At 36.9% G+C, this 14,614-nt stretch overlaps 2 protein-coding genes across 3 annotated transcripts; both read left to right on the forward strand.

Annotated features, from left to right (window-relative positions):
* The first annotated feature begins 5,585 nt into the window (after positions 1 to 5,585).
* LOC141841410 (sm-like protein LSM8) lies at positions 5,586 to 9,539 on the forward strand. Of its 2 annotated transcripts, none has more exons than XM_074729581.1 (6): positions 5,586 to 5,787; positions 8,491 to 8,571; positions 8,746 to 8,786; positions 8,884 to 8,958; positions 9,093 to 9,145; positions 9,235 to 9,539. In XM_074729581.1, exons 2-6 carry the CDS (start codon positions 8,535 to 8,537, stop codon positions 9,323 to 9,325), a joined length of 297 nt encoding a protein of 98 aa, XP_074585682.1. In that variant the 5' UTR covers positions 5,586 to 5,787; positions 8,491 to 8,534; the 3' UTR covers positions 9,326 to 9,539. The 2 variants fall into 2 exon arrangements, with proteins under 2 accessions (XP_074585682.1, XP_074585683.1); XM_074729582.1 differs by having other exon boundaries at positions 5,586 to 5,764.
* Positions 9,540 to 11,150: 1,611 nt separating this feature from the next.
* Positions 11,151 to 14,283, forward strand: LOC141839247 (V-type proton ATPase subunit e1-like). Its single transcript, XM_074726953.1, has 3 exons — positions 11,151 to 11,351; positions 12,271 to 12,318; positions 13,961 to 14,283. Exons 1-3 carry the CDS (start codon positions 11,254 to 11,256, stop codon positions 14,025 to 14,027), a joined length of 213 nt encoding a protein of 70 aa, XP_074583054.1. The 5' UTR covers positions 11,151 to 11,253; the 3' UTR covers positions 14,028 to 14,283.
* The last annotated feature ends 331 nt before the right edge of the window (positions 14,284 to 14,614 follow it).

Here is a 14,614-nt window from a genome sequence, read left to right on the forward strand (position 1 = left end):
GATATTATCTTGAGGCCAGATCTACTGATCTACATTCATATCCGTATCAGATTCTATCTTTCTTGATTAGGTACAAGCAATCAAAGTTGCATCATCTCCAAGATAAGAATTTAATCTGCACATGCAAAAGATTATTATTCATCTTCGAGTGTACAACAAGAAAGAGCTCCTGCAAAGATTAAGATCCCACGGTTATTTTCTTTGCAAAGTTCATCAGAATAAGCTTCGAGAAATAAGAAATAGATCGAGGACACAAAGATAAGCAAGCGTGCTTCTTTAGTTTAAACGCAAAGAAAAAGAAGAAAATATTGCGAGAAATTAAACAAGGTTTAGTGACAGTAAAGGCGTAAATCTCAGTAGCAAAACCAGCTTAAATAGATGGGAAAAAAAAACTTTGCAGGTTAACAATAGCGGCGGACAAGCAGGTGGGGAGCTCCCTTCAATCCAAAGAAGGGTGAGAGAAGGTTAGTGCAGCTCCTGAGTTATGCAAACCACAGTCCTATCCCAAGCAGTTGAAGTTGCAGTAAGTAAGAGAGCTTCTTCATGGAATAGGAGAGTGGAAACCATAAACCAGCAGCTGAACCCAACCACCCAAAGCCCTCATTTGGACTTCAAGGAGCTCCACCTCCGACCTAAACCACAACCACAACAAGAGAAGACAGAACAGAAGAAGCGAGTAAGAGAGGGCGGAGCAGTTATGGAGGAGGAGAGGTAGAGGTGTGTCTGTAAATCTCCTCCACTGGACTGTCGCCTTGCCTTGCACCTCGGTGCTTAAATAAAGGCAGGACGACGATATAGGGGGAGGGATTAGGGCAGATGGGGCTCAAATCTTGAGAAGTAGAAGCGTTGGGGATCGAGTTGAATCGGGTGCCTTCATTCTGATCTCTGATCTCTGATCCCTGACCTCTTCACATGCTCGCCTCTGCCCTCTGTCCTCTGTCACTTCCTCTTGACTCTATATGAAGCATTAATCTAGCAATATTAATATATCTTTTTCCATGGAAATACTAAAAATAATAATGTGTTAATTTTAATCAGATATACATCCAACTTATTCATTCACAGTCTGATACTTGTTCGAGTATCAGTGGATAATTATTCAAAGGTTAATAATGTAGTTATTCCTGGTAGTTATTAAGAGCAGTGGAGAAGGAGAAAAAATTGGAGCGAAAGACAGGAGAAGGAAGAAAGAGAAAGGCTTGAAGTAAAAGACAAGTGAGTAAGACAGCTCAATGACAGGCTAAGAAAGAGAGGACACACAAAACTAAAGCGGCCATTCAATATTTCACATACTATTTATGAGTACTTTCTCGATCCATTTACTCGGTTGGACGGCGCAGATGATGCTGCTGTGCATTCGACGGCCGATCCGCCGTGGTCGGCAGCGAAATCTAGGGTATGTGCAGGCCAGAGCGGATCTAGGCGTTAGATATTGTTTGTCGGGGAACGAGTCGTCGGTCAACGAGGGCTCGCTCGGTAGGTTCCGCTTCTTTCTATGGAATCTCGATGCTAATTACATTTAATCAACATTAAAGTAATTTTTTATTAATAAAAACAACTTGCATTATTACTATTATTATTTTTTATCCTTTTATAATTTAGATGTTAAAAATTTTAAAGATATTAAAAATAGAAATGATATTTTAATATTTTATTAACCTTTTTTTATAATTATTGTTAAAGTTTTAAAATTAAAATTAAAAAATAAATTAAATTTTAAAAATTATTTATTAAAATTTAAATGATATTTAAATTAGTTTAATTTAATTTAAGGGGAAAGAGAAAAGAAAAAAAAAGAGAAGTTCATATGTGTATAGAGGTAAAATTATAATTAAGTGTGTTTTTTGAAAATAATAAAAATTTGATAAGTGTTTTGAGAATTCTAAAATTTTACGTACCCTTGAGATTTTGTCAATTAATTAATTAATAAAAAAGTAACGATATGTTTGATTTCATTTATTAATTTTTTCTTCGAATAGTTTTAATATAAAAAAGAATATCTTGATTCAACGGATGAGATTCGTTCCTGAATTGAACATTTTTTTAATAGACGGTTCAAATTGCGGAACCCTTTCTGTTTTTCACACCTCACTAGTCACTACCGATCTGGGTAACTGCCAGAACCCTAAACCCTCGTCTTACCATCCCGACGACCCACTCGTTCCCATCCTCAGCCGCCGGACCCCTCTTTTCTAGGAGCTCCAGCAGTCCGTACCCTCTTCGACGTCCTTGAGTAGTTTATCACAGTCAAAGTTTACCTTTTCTTGGCTAGATTAAAGGCTATATTTCCTATGCAATCAATGTAGTTTAACTAGCCTTTAATCTAGTCTAGAAAAGGTAAACTTTGACTGTCAGATAAAATTTCTAGTTACGAAACTCAATTTTGACCTCTAGGAAAACTAAACAGAATTAATACTCCATGCTAATTACAAATTACCATTTAACATCCTCTTCTTGCCTCACTGCCAGCGACCTCGACTGTCGGCCCCCCGATTCGTTCTCGGTAGCTCTTACCTTAACAGCCAAGTAAGGACCTTAACTTTGTCATTTTGTTCCTCTGATCCTGTAGTTCATGTTTTTTCCTTGCTATTCATCCATGCTTTTAAACCACAGCTATGGCTCTATATTCATTAGAAGCAACTGGTTTCGTTATGATTATGTCTCTGTGCTACTCATAGTAGGATGTGATTTAGTAGGTTTGATAATTTTATCTACTTTATTCTTTTCCTTTTTGGATACTTGTTCATTCAAGTACCTGCAAATTATCTTGCTTGTTTGTGATGGCTTCGGGGATCTGATGGGTACCTCTTTAATAAATTCTGAATAGGTGTGTTCAGGTAGTTGGTCAAATTTCAAAAACCCTTTGCAAACTGCACAAATTTATACAGTGGACTGTATTCCATACAGTTACAGTTTGAATGTTTTAATTATAGTTTTAGTTAATACAGATTTAATTATCATGCTGTCTGCTGATTTTTTTTTGTGCTTAACCTGCTTTCAATAACTATTTGCAGGGATCTCTGGTAGAATAAATACATTCAAGAATCCTGTAGCAGTAACTTGTCAACTGGTCCTGGCCTAGAGTCATTGGTAAACTGTATGTACAATGTTCTCTTTTGAAATTTAATCAGTTTAGATTAAGTATTGTGTATATCATGAATTCTAAAATTACAGTGATGCTCTAATCTCTAATTACAGTATGAATCCAGGTGCTCCGCCTTGACACAATCCAGGGGCTCGGAATCCTTCCTCCTTCCACGCATTCCTATTCTGCTCGGACGTCCTCTACGCTGTTTAGTTCGTCAGTTCTAATATTAGTGATCAAATATGCCTAGGTAATATTCTAAACTATTCTCATATTTATTTAATTTATTTTAAAAATTAAATTATTAATTTATGTTGATAGGATTAAGAGAAAGATCACTGAGGCTGGTATCTCTAATACTCCTAGTACTGATCCCAGATTTCCTACAGCGGAACTTAAGATTAAGTTTTCATCCATTTCATATGTACCTCAACATTCTAGATACTTATGTAAGACATTTTTTATGAGATCATGTAGACCTGCATTAGAGGTTATTGATTATTATGGCTTAGGTAAGCTAGTTTATTGTACTAGCTTGGTTAATACAGGTATGTGTGCCGAGTTGTATAATAACTTGGTTAAGGTCAATGACCTTACTTACTCCACTAGAGTTGGAGGTAAGGACTTTTTACTATCTCCAGCTATCATTAGGGAGCATCTAGGACTTAGACATTCATCATCTACATTCTTATGCTACCCTCCAAGGGAATTGCCATTTGATGATCCCTACTCCCACATCACACTGGATACGATGTATTCGTATTTCTTTGGGGAGGAGAGGGCTTCTACAGTTACTCAGTTTCCATCTGTCAGACTCAGAATACAGGACTATGTTTTGTATAGAGTTTTAGTGACATGTATTTTGCCATTAACCACTAGGGATCTCGCTACAATGCGACCATTTCATTCGTTTTTATTATATGCATTTTGTCACAGATTAGACATAGACATTAGTTTGCATATATTTCATACTATCATTTACTCTGCTAGGAACAGCACTAGTAAAAAAGTTCATATGCCATATTGTCATATTTTGACCTCACTCTTAGCCTACCATGGATTTAATGTTGCCATAGGCAAGGTTACACCTTTGAGTGAGTTTGACATGTTAGGTGTTAGAAACTTCTCCTTAGCTGGGATACATATAGATAAGGATGGGATCATGTCTTGGAGACGAGGGAATCAGCCTCAGCCTAAGCAGACACCAGCAGGGGATGAGGAGATTGATATTGACCTTGTAGATCTTCGTCAGAGTCCTCCACTTCCAGCTCCTATCACTCTAGAGCAGAGAGTGATTAGACTTGAGGAGGTAGCCACTAGTATTCAGGCTTCAGTTATTAGTTTGCAGGAGTCAGTTACCAAACTAGAGGAGCAGAATCAGGTCCGACATATTCAGATGATGGAGTTATTCAGATCTTGGAGCATGAATCATCCTCCTCCACCTCCCCAGTAGATCAGTAGCTACTATCATTTGATTATCATTTAGTCAATACTGAGTTTACAGTTGACTACAATAGATTTTGTATACTTGATTTTTTGTATTTGACTTTGATTGACTGGTTTAGTACTTATTTAATTGAATATTTTGGATTTAATCAAATAGAATAAGTAGGAATGTGCTTTGTAAATTAGATTTGAATTAAAATATTTTTTAAATAATAATTTTTATTATATTTTTCAAAATTTATTTTTTAGCTTATTTTTTAAATTTATTTTTTAAAATTTAGTTTTTCAAACATCTCACAATATTTTAGAATCATATTTGCATGTTGTAAGGAAAATTTTATAAATATTATATTTTCATTTATTTTGTAAAATTAATTATTATGCTTAAATTTTAGGCTCTATAAATTTTTTTATTGTTAAAATAATTTATTAGTGCTTTTTTGTTTACATAATTATTACTGCAATTTTGAGCCTTATAGGAACAGTCAAAAGTTGTGAATCGAATAAAAATAAATGAGTATTATTTTCTGTTTTGATTTGTATTTTTCATTGTAAACTCTAAAGTTGTTAAAATGAATTTTTAAAAATAAGTGAAAAATTGAAGACTTACTCACCTCCTTTGCATTCTTTTTAATTCTACATAAATTTAAAATTTTAAAATATGGTGGTATTAATTTATGAAGATCAACATCACTATACTGCTGATTTTAAAAATCAATATCACAGCGTTGTTATTTTTAAGTTGTATTTAATTAGAAAAGGAAGAGTTTTATAATTAAATGTATTTTTTGAGAATAATATAAATTTGATGTGTCTTTTGTCAATTCTGAAATTTGATGCACACCTATGAGATTTTGTGGATTAATTAATCTATAAAAAAATTAACGATATGTTTGATTTCATTTATCATTATTTTTCTTCATATAGTTTTAATATAAAAAAGAATATCTTGATTCAACGGATGAGATTCGTACCTGAATTGAACAAGTTTGAATAGACGGTTCAAATTGGGGAACCCTTTCTGTTTTTCACACCTCACTACCGATCTGGGTAACTGCCATAACCCTAAACCCTCGTCTTGCCATCCCGACGACCCACTCGTTCCCATCCTCAGCCGCCGGACCCCTCTTTTCTCGGAGCTCCAGCAGTCCGTACCCTCTTCGACGTCCTTGACTCTCCCCTTCTTGCCTCACTGCCGGCGATCTCGACTGTCGGCCCCCCGATTCGTTCTCGGTATCTCTTACCTTAACAGCCAAGTAAGGACCTTAACTTTGTTATTTTCTTCTTCTGATCCTGTAGTTCATGTTTTTATCTTGCTATTTACTTTAAGGTTTGGTGTTCACACGATCTTTCATTCTGGAATCTGGAAGTGTAGATTTTTAGACTTTATTCATCCATGGTTTTAAACCACAGCTATGGCTCTATATTCATTAGAAATAACTGGTTTCGTTATGATTATATCTCTGTGTTACTCATAGTAGGATGTGATTTAGTAGGTTAGATAATTTTATCTACTTTATTCTTTTCCTCTTTGGATACTTGTTCATTCAGGTACCTGCAAATTATCTTGCCTGCTTGTGATGGGTTCGGGGATCTGATGGGTGCCTCTTTAATAAATACTGAATAGGTGTGTTCAGGTAGTTGGTCATAGTCATTAGCACGGTATTTAGTGGGTTAGGCACTCATTTAACTTGACAGGTTCGGGTGTAGGTAGTAGGTAAAGTTGCAGCCTCATCAGTATCAGACCTGTAGCCATGCCCACTTGGATACTCCTTTAAGACTACTGTTTTTTCTGTGTCAAATGCATGTTAGAGAGGAGTAATTGCTTCTGGTCATCACATGGTAGCTGAGTGGCAGCATGCCTGCATCTGGTCGGTAGACAAGGACTCAGCGGCAATGTGGTTTCTTACAGAGTGATAAGAGGCAGTGAATTGGGCTGTTCTGGTATAAGGTTGATGGTAGATTGTGATGGACTCTACTTCTGACTGAGTAATAGCAGTTGGAGGTAGGATCCTTCGTGTCTGTTCTTTTGTGTCTGTTTTGGTTGAATCAAAGTGTTTCAACAATTCTCTTCTGTTTGAGACTTGGGTTTGGTTTTGAGGCTAATCGATGATGATTTTGTGTGTAATTTGGTTGTATACTGTGTATTTATTCTAATTGAGTAAGATATGGGGGTGGGTACGCTGTGATTTTAAACTAATACAAGTATATCTCTAATTTTTAGAAATATTAATGAAAACTAAGACTGTGTAATCTTCAAATCATACCTATTATAAGTCACTAAAAAATTAATTTGAAACACTAATAGATGTTGTAACTTATAAATCATACATCTTAACTTTAAAATTTTTACAACATTCATTAAAAACATAATAATCAAATACAAGACAAGTTTAAAGGTATTTGAGAAACATGATATGATTAACTATTAGGTGATGTTTTTTTTAACAATATTTAATCAACATGATATGATAATCATATGAACTAAAAACATGGTGGAGGCTGAAAGTACCTGATCTACGATCTTAATTGACAGCGAAGGACACAACAATGCATTATTCTAAGTTGGAATTGGGGTTGCGGCAATGTGGTTGTCCACTGTTGGAATTGGGGTCAGGGGAATGAATGAACGATGGCTGTAGGCAGGTAAACCACTCCTGGAGAAGAAGTGTTTTGGTCTCTAAAGAAGACTATCTTGTTGTGACTTGTGAGTGTGCGCATAGAGAAGGAATATTAGCTGGAGAAGAAGACTATGACCCTGGTGCATGTCATGTGGGCTCAAGTTGATGCCTGTGTGAGATTGACAATGGAGGTTGTGTGAGAGAAACACAAACACCAAAGGCGCTGAGAGAGCTGAGAGAACAACTCCATCAGGCAGTGCATCAGCTGACAACGTTCTTGTGAGGCACAGTAGCTCCATTGCACGGAGAGAGCAAGAGATGAGGAGTGAAACACCAAACGATAGAGAGGCTGAGAGGATTGTGCTTGCGAGGCTAGGCAATGAAGCGGATTAAATTAGACTTACTAGTTTGTGATTTTATTTCATTAATGACTATTTTAACCCTCAAGCATGGAAGGTGATAAAAGGGTATTTTGACATTTTTGGGCTTAAAAACACTTCAATTTTTATCAAATTGGTCAGTCGTACTAGATTGATACCGGCAGGTCGGACTGGTTTTTTGGTCGGGTCACATACATTCCCAGCCGAATTAGAGAATCGTACTGGACCATGACCTGGGCTCCATTTTCTGTTTGTTCGGCCCTGCTAGGACTGGTCTGCTTGTAACCAGGAAAACCCATTAGAACACATTCATTACCAAAACGTTGCATGGTCAGTATTCGGTATTCCTATATTTGCATTCCTTGGTTGTTGACACGGTTCATGGTTGATGTTGTTAGTTGCACTCTTGTTTGTAGTAGGGATGCTACGTTGCAGATTATGCTATTGTAGCACCACCCTGGTTGCTTTTTGACAGGTGTTTGGGTGCTGCTACTCACTGTGTATAATTGTATTATTTCCTTTTGCAGATAAATTGCCACTCTGGCATGGAATCCTTTCCAATTAATGAAATAGAGATTCACACACTTGGGGCATAGATTAGTGTTTGGCAACATATTCAAAAGTTTATAAATGTACATAAAATACTCTGATAAAAAAAAGATCAAACCTGAAAAAATAATCTAGTATGTATAATTATTATTAATTCAACATATTTTTCTTGCTATTTGATGTTTTAGAGATTATAATGCTTCAATTAATATCTTTGCAGTATCAGTTAATATTCATTATTTCAAAAAACCTTTGCGAACTGCACAAACTTATACAGTGGACTGTATTCCATACAGTTACAGTTTAAATGTTTTAATTATAGTTTTAGTTAATACAGATATAATTATATCATGCTGTCTGCTTATTTTTGTTTTTTGGTGCTTAACCTGCTTTCAATAACTATTTGCAGGGATCTCTGGTAGAATAAATACATTCAAGAATCTTGTAGCAGTAATGTCAACCGGTCCTGGCCTAGAGTCATTGGTAAACCGTATGTACAATGTTCTCTTTTGAAACTTAATCAGTTTAGATTAAGTATTGTGTATATCATGAATTCTAAAATTACAGTGATGCTCTAATCTCCAATTTTATTTATTCAAGCTTTTTTTCTTCAAATAATTAGCTGAATTTTTGAAGAGACAAGCTAATGAATTTTCCTGTGCAGAAACTATCTCAATCATCACAAATGATGGGCGCATCATTGTTGTGAGTTGCTATAGTTGTAGCCTTTACTTCTTGCACATTCTTTGTGGATTTTCATATTAACTTGTTAGTTATCTATTAATCACTCTCCCTTGTTTAGGGAACTTTGAGAGGCTTTGACCAAGCAACAAATATCATCCTTGATGAATCGCATGAGAGAGTTTACTCCACTAGGGTTAGTTCCCTATTATATTCTACTGTTATTCTTTTGATTTTTTTTCCCTTCTCAATGTTTAAATCCCTCCACTATTATTTCCCCATTGCAAGACACACGTCCTCAGTTGGTTCTTATTGTCCATTACTTTGCAGGAAGGGGTACAACAACTTGCCCTCGGGTTGTATATTATAAGAGGGGATAACATGTATGGCTCCTGAGTTGATACCTTAAAAAATTCTTTTTAATTGCCTCTCCAAATCCCAATTTTTTTTGACAAATTTCAAATATTCCCAGAAGCGTTGTTGGAGAGTTGGACGAAGAGCTGGATCTAGTGAATGACTTGTCCAAAATTAAGGCACATCCCCTTAAGCCTGTAATACATTAAATGGTGGAAGTATTGATGCTGCTGCACACACAATATTAGATGTTGAGCTCTACAATGTAGTCTTTAAAAACCAGGGATTCTTGCATGTTTGTAGAATGTTTTTGTTTATCAAAAACCTAGTTGTGTAGCAACCCTGATCGTAACTGTTTGCGATACCAACTGAAAATGTCAGCTGCCCTCTTTTTCCTTCAAGTCTCAACCATATCGTTGTTTTCATCATCGTATATTATGAAAGTTTTTCATCAACCATCAGAATTTTCTCAAGTTCACAATCAATTTTTTGTAACTTTGTATTGACCTCACAATAAATGATGTGTCTTTAATAATACATACTGAATATCATATGATGAGACTGCATTTTAGAAAAAAGAATTCGTTTATATTGCAAAAAAGCCGATCGATCTGATATGTCGATTGCCTAATCTACTAATAAAAGCAAGTGACTATATACGTTGGTAGTTAAATTTGTGGCAGAGTCGTATAGGCGCATATGATGCCTAAATAATCTGTACTTGGAACACTTGTACCTCTATACGACCTTCACTCCCATTTAAATCCTGGATTACTACGATTTGATTTATAATCGATAAGACAATTAATTATCGTGTTTAAAAGAAGAAAAAAAAAGGAGAAAAATTATACAAATCCATCTAAAGCAATTGATTAGTTGATCGGAGACCAAGTTCATGCATGGCCATCGGCGGTCTCTTGGACGCGGTGTCGGCCTTGTTGAAGACGTGCAGGAGGCGGTTGCGGAGCCACCCTCGCCGGAAAAGGAAGGCCGGTCACCGGCAGCTCGGCGCCCCCGACGACGGCCGCAAGAGAGTTAAGAAGATTGTTATCGTGGAGGAGGAGGGGGAGGTGGCGGTGTGGCAGAGGACGATTCTGATGGGGAGGAAGTGCCGGCCGCTGGACGACGCCGAAACCATACATTACGATACCTACGGGAGGCAGGTCCCCAAGTTCCGGCCGCCGCTGCCGCTGCCTCCGCCCCCGCCGCGGCTGCTCCGGTTCACGTTGGTCCAGGTGGAGAGGTCGGGTTGACGCCGGCGGCCGGCTTCGCTGCGATCGATCTCTTTGATTCCAGTTGATTACTTCAATTTGATCTACAATGTACTGTTGTTCTTTCCGATGACAAGCATGCGTGCGAGGAAAAGTTCGTTTCAGTTCTCGCACTCATCGATCTAATCATTTCAGTCTCATTCGAATTGGAAAATAATAACTCCTGATTTCAGAAGAAGCAGGATAATGAATTATTGTTATGTTTTCAGTTCTAACGTTTGATCTTCGATTCTTTTCCCTCGGTCAAAAGGAAGTTCACACGCTCTCTGATTTCAGTGTTTTGTTACTTCGTCGACCGTAAGAACATCCACGCAGCGATCTACAAAACAAATCTCAATCAACAAATTCTGATCGAATAAAACATGACTATATATGACAATGTCTTGTACGATTAGTTCTTACGTCAAAAATGAGAGCTTTGTTCTCGGAACGCGGGCAGATCTGCCTCGGAAGTGATGGCCCAGGTGAAGACTAGCTGGGGGCGGCGGCCCCCGACAGGCGGGTGGTGGGAACGATCGGAAGGCGGACTACAGGGGCGTTCGTCATAACGTTCTTCGGAGGCAGCGGCATCTCCGGCGGTGTTTCGGCGTCGGCGAGATGAGGATCTTCGGAGACCGCCGAGGTCACGGCTTCGGTTTTATCATGCACGCCGTCGCTTCAGAATCGGGATCAAGAAGATTCCGTTGACTCGGGATTAGATCCGCGGGTGTGGATTTATTTAATGTGAACCCGTAAACCCGAATGGTTATCGGGTACGCAAGAAAAGGGATCCCTAGACATCGATCGAGATCGGAGAAAGAGGTTGAAGACGAGGAGGACGAGGGGAGGCGATTCGAAGCTTGGGACTTGAAGAAGATTCTTGCGGGATGGGGTTCTGGATGACGACCGTCGTTTTCTTCTTGGTGGGACTCGTAGCTTCCTTCTCCGTCCGCGTCTGCTGTAACCGCGGCCCCTCGACCAATCTGTATGAGATCCCTTCGATACTCTCATCCTTTACTTATTGTATCTTGATGGGCTGTTGGTGCCGGAATCCGTGTGAAAGTATCGATCTTTTACGTTCTCCATGAGTTTTGTTGATGAGAATCCGATGCTTGTTTTAGGGTTTGTTTGGTTTTTTTTACCCCTTATTTGCCCCTTTCGTTAGTTTGATACTCGAGATCTTTGGTTTCATTTTGGTGAGCAAAGTCAACTAATTCCTGGAAATTTTTGATTTAACGTATTGTGCGAATATGAGAAATCTGAAGAAAATATAGAAGAAAACAAATGCCGAGTTGAATTAGATCGAGCAAGTTCTGGGAAACAGCCAGAGTTAAAGGAACTATGAAAATTGATGGAGTCGGAAGGAACTATTTCACTTAATTTTATAACAAAAATTTAGAGTGATTAAGCAACTTGGAATTTGGGCTTTGAGGAAAATGGAATGACTATTATTGTTTTTGAAAGACAAATTATAGAGTGACTTCTGCTGATTATCCAATTGCCTGCGGAAAGAACCCTCATCATTTCCTGGTTAGTTCTTAAGGATGAGTTTTTTCAGACATTGAACTAATCTAATTATATGATTCATTAGGAAGGTAAAATGGCTATTGCTATACATGCTCCATACTGAATCATTTACTCTTTCATGATAAGAACTCATTCTCACTTTCATCCCCCTAAGCTGCAATTCTGATTTACATAAATCCTGTCAACACCAAGCTTGGGAAACAAAGACTTCATAATTTCCAGTAGAGCAATGGATGACAGATTTTGAGCTAGATCTATTGTAGTATTATGATATTTGACTGTATTTTTCATTTTACAACTATGTCAAACAATTTATGTTGTTTTTTTATCATTTAGGCTAGGAAAAATTTAATGATATGGTCAATTTGGTTGTGCAGGTTCCATTTAACACTGATCATCACTGCAACAGTTTGCTGTTGGATGATGTAAGTTCCTCCATCCATGCCTACATGCATACTTTGCATGAATTCGTTCCACTATAGTAGATTCTTTTCAGTTCATAATCATGACGATCACTTTAAAATTTTTAATTTAATTTTGCTTCCATTTGTAGAACTACTTATATATTTCTGCATGTTATTTCATAGTAGACACTTTTATGTAGTCTTGCTAAGGTTTGCTCTAATGAGAAAATGGTTAGGATTTCTTGGGATGATAAAAGAGCACAGTATTGAAGCTGATAAATAAACATCTAGAAAAGAGAAATCTTTATAGTGTAATCTTCTTCTCTACTCATTGGAAATTGAATATATTGGACAATACTGAAGTTTATGGAAAAGATGAAAGAAGTTATCAAATATTCTGAAGAAAAACAAGGTTGATTGGAGTTCCAGATTTACTTTTATGACATGAGCAAGGAGAAATATCTAGAGAGATTTAATAACGCCCAATTTTACTCCTCCAAGGGACAAGGAGAAGATATAAGAAAGGAGATTGAGACATCTACTCTAGAGCTGGTAAAGAAAATAATGGATTATGATGAGTCTATATTATCTGAAATCATTATTATTATTAGAGAGATTGACTAGGCTTCCAACATTTCTTTCCTTTGAGACTAAATTTCATTTTTTATGTTTCAAGATAGTGACTAAATTTTGGATCATTTCATTCTGAGAACGAGAGAAATGTGTGGGAAAATATAGTCAAAATTGAACATTGAATTCGAGAATGAAAAATGATGGAGGAGATAAACAAGTTATCTTAACTTGTGCATATGATATATCAAAAAAATAATGGAAGATAAAATTGATGGTAAAATAAGGAATCTAATATTCTCCTCAATCTGAGAAAGAAAAGGAGAGAAACAAGAAGAATTGAGATGTAGATCTAGATTTATCCGTTTTTATTACACCTTCATTTAGAGGCTTTGTATAAATGATGAGCCATCATATGGTTGAGCCTTATCCAGATCAAAACTACAACAAACACCAATCTGTGTCTCCTCCACTCACTAAGAGAAACTCAGGCAACAGATGTGTGGAGAGACTTAATGACCCCCAATTACAATGTTGTGATTAGAGAGGGAAAGTGAGGTATTGAGGGGATGATACAATAGAAGAGAATTTTTTGGCCTTTCGTCAATACTTGTTTTGCCAAATGAAGTGTTGTCTGTCTTTTTTGGTATTTCTTGTGTGTATTAAGCACGCACATGATAGTTAACAATTTCTAAGATTCCTGCTACATGTATCCTGATATCTTATGAATTCTTATATGACATAGAACAAAGTGAAAATTCATAGTAAAATAAGAGGAAAAAACTCGAGAAGGGTAATGAATCTACAAAAGAGATGATACGAGACTGTCATCTGAGCTAGCTGTGCATTGATGATATAACACATGTTATGAAGTGTATGATGCCGAGTAGACAATGCCAATTTAGATAAATTTCTGCTGAGTTTTGGAATGGGCAGTAAAAACCATGATCAGGTTACATCTGGCGAAATTCCATTCTTCTTCAAAGAGAGAGATTGCTCTTCTGCATTTCTTTGATGTTCTGCAAGAATCATCTTACAATGTAAACAATTTGTTCATTAAATTGATTTCATTTTGCCACTTTGTTCTCCTCAGGTGGGCAATCGTCTATCTTGCTCAGCTGAAGCCTCTAATTGTACCAATCCTCAGCGAAGGAGAATGAGATGCTGTTAAAGAATAATTTGAATCATTTGCTATGATTCCACAAGGCATATTCCATTTTGGTTGCAGTGATTCTGAGCATCTTACTGCACAATTTTTTTTTTTTAAATTATAGTTTTAAAACAATTTCTGAACAAAGAGACCCACTGCAAACTTGGTCTGTACTGCGCGTGTTCATTTCATTCACTCGACACGTGGTCATTGTGGGAGTTGATGATTGATAATTTTGTATAAATAAATGTTGAATTTTTTATATATATTAATATTTCTTCATTCAAAGGTCAGATGGTCCTTGCCGCTGTTAATCTCAGAAGATTCCAGATGACGTCATTCGACACTCGAATGGCATGCCAGGACAAAATCTACAGAGGGACCATCCGACCAATCAGACAATGACCTGGTGGAAAATGTTTTCATCCTTCAATAACGAGAAATGGAGAATCGACCACGTCACACATTAAATCTCGTGTCCTTTTCACCAAATCTTTGATTCAACCAATCAGATCGCACCTCTCCTCTTCAGCCTTTTTTGCACATTTCTCCTCCTTCATTTCAAATTATCAATCTTGGCCGAATTTTATAAAAAAA

Source organism: Curcuma longa, chromosome 11 (genome assembly GCF_044706935.1).
Source record: "Curcuma longa cultivar G26 ecotype Majalengka, Jawa Barat chromosome 11, ITB_CL_G26_1.1, whole genome shotgun sequence".
Taxonomy (NCBI): Eukaryota; Viridiplantae; Streptophyta; class Magnoliopsida; order Zingiberales; family Zingiberaceae; genus Curcuma; species Curcuma longa.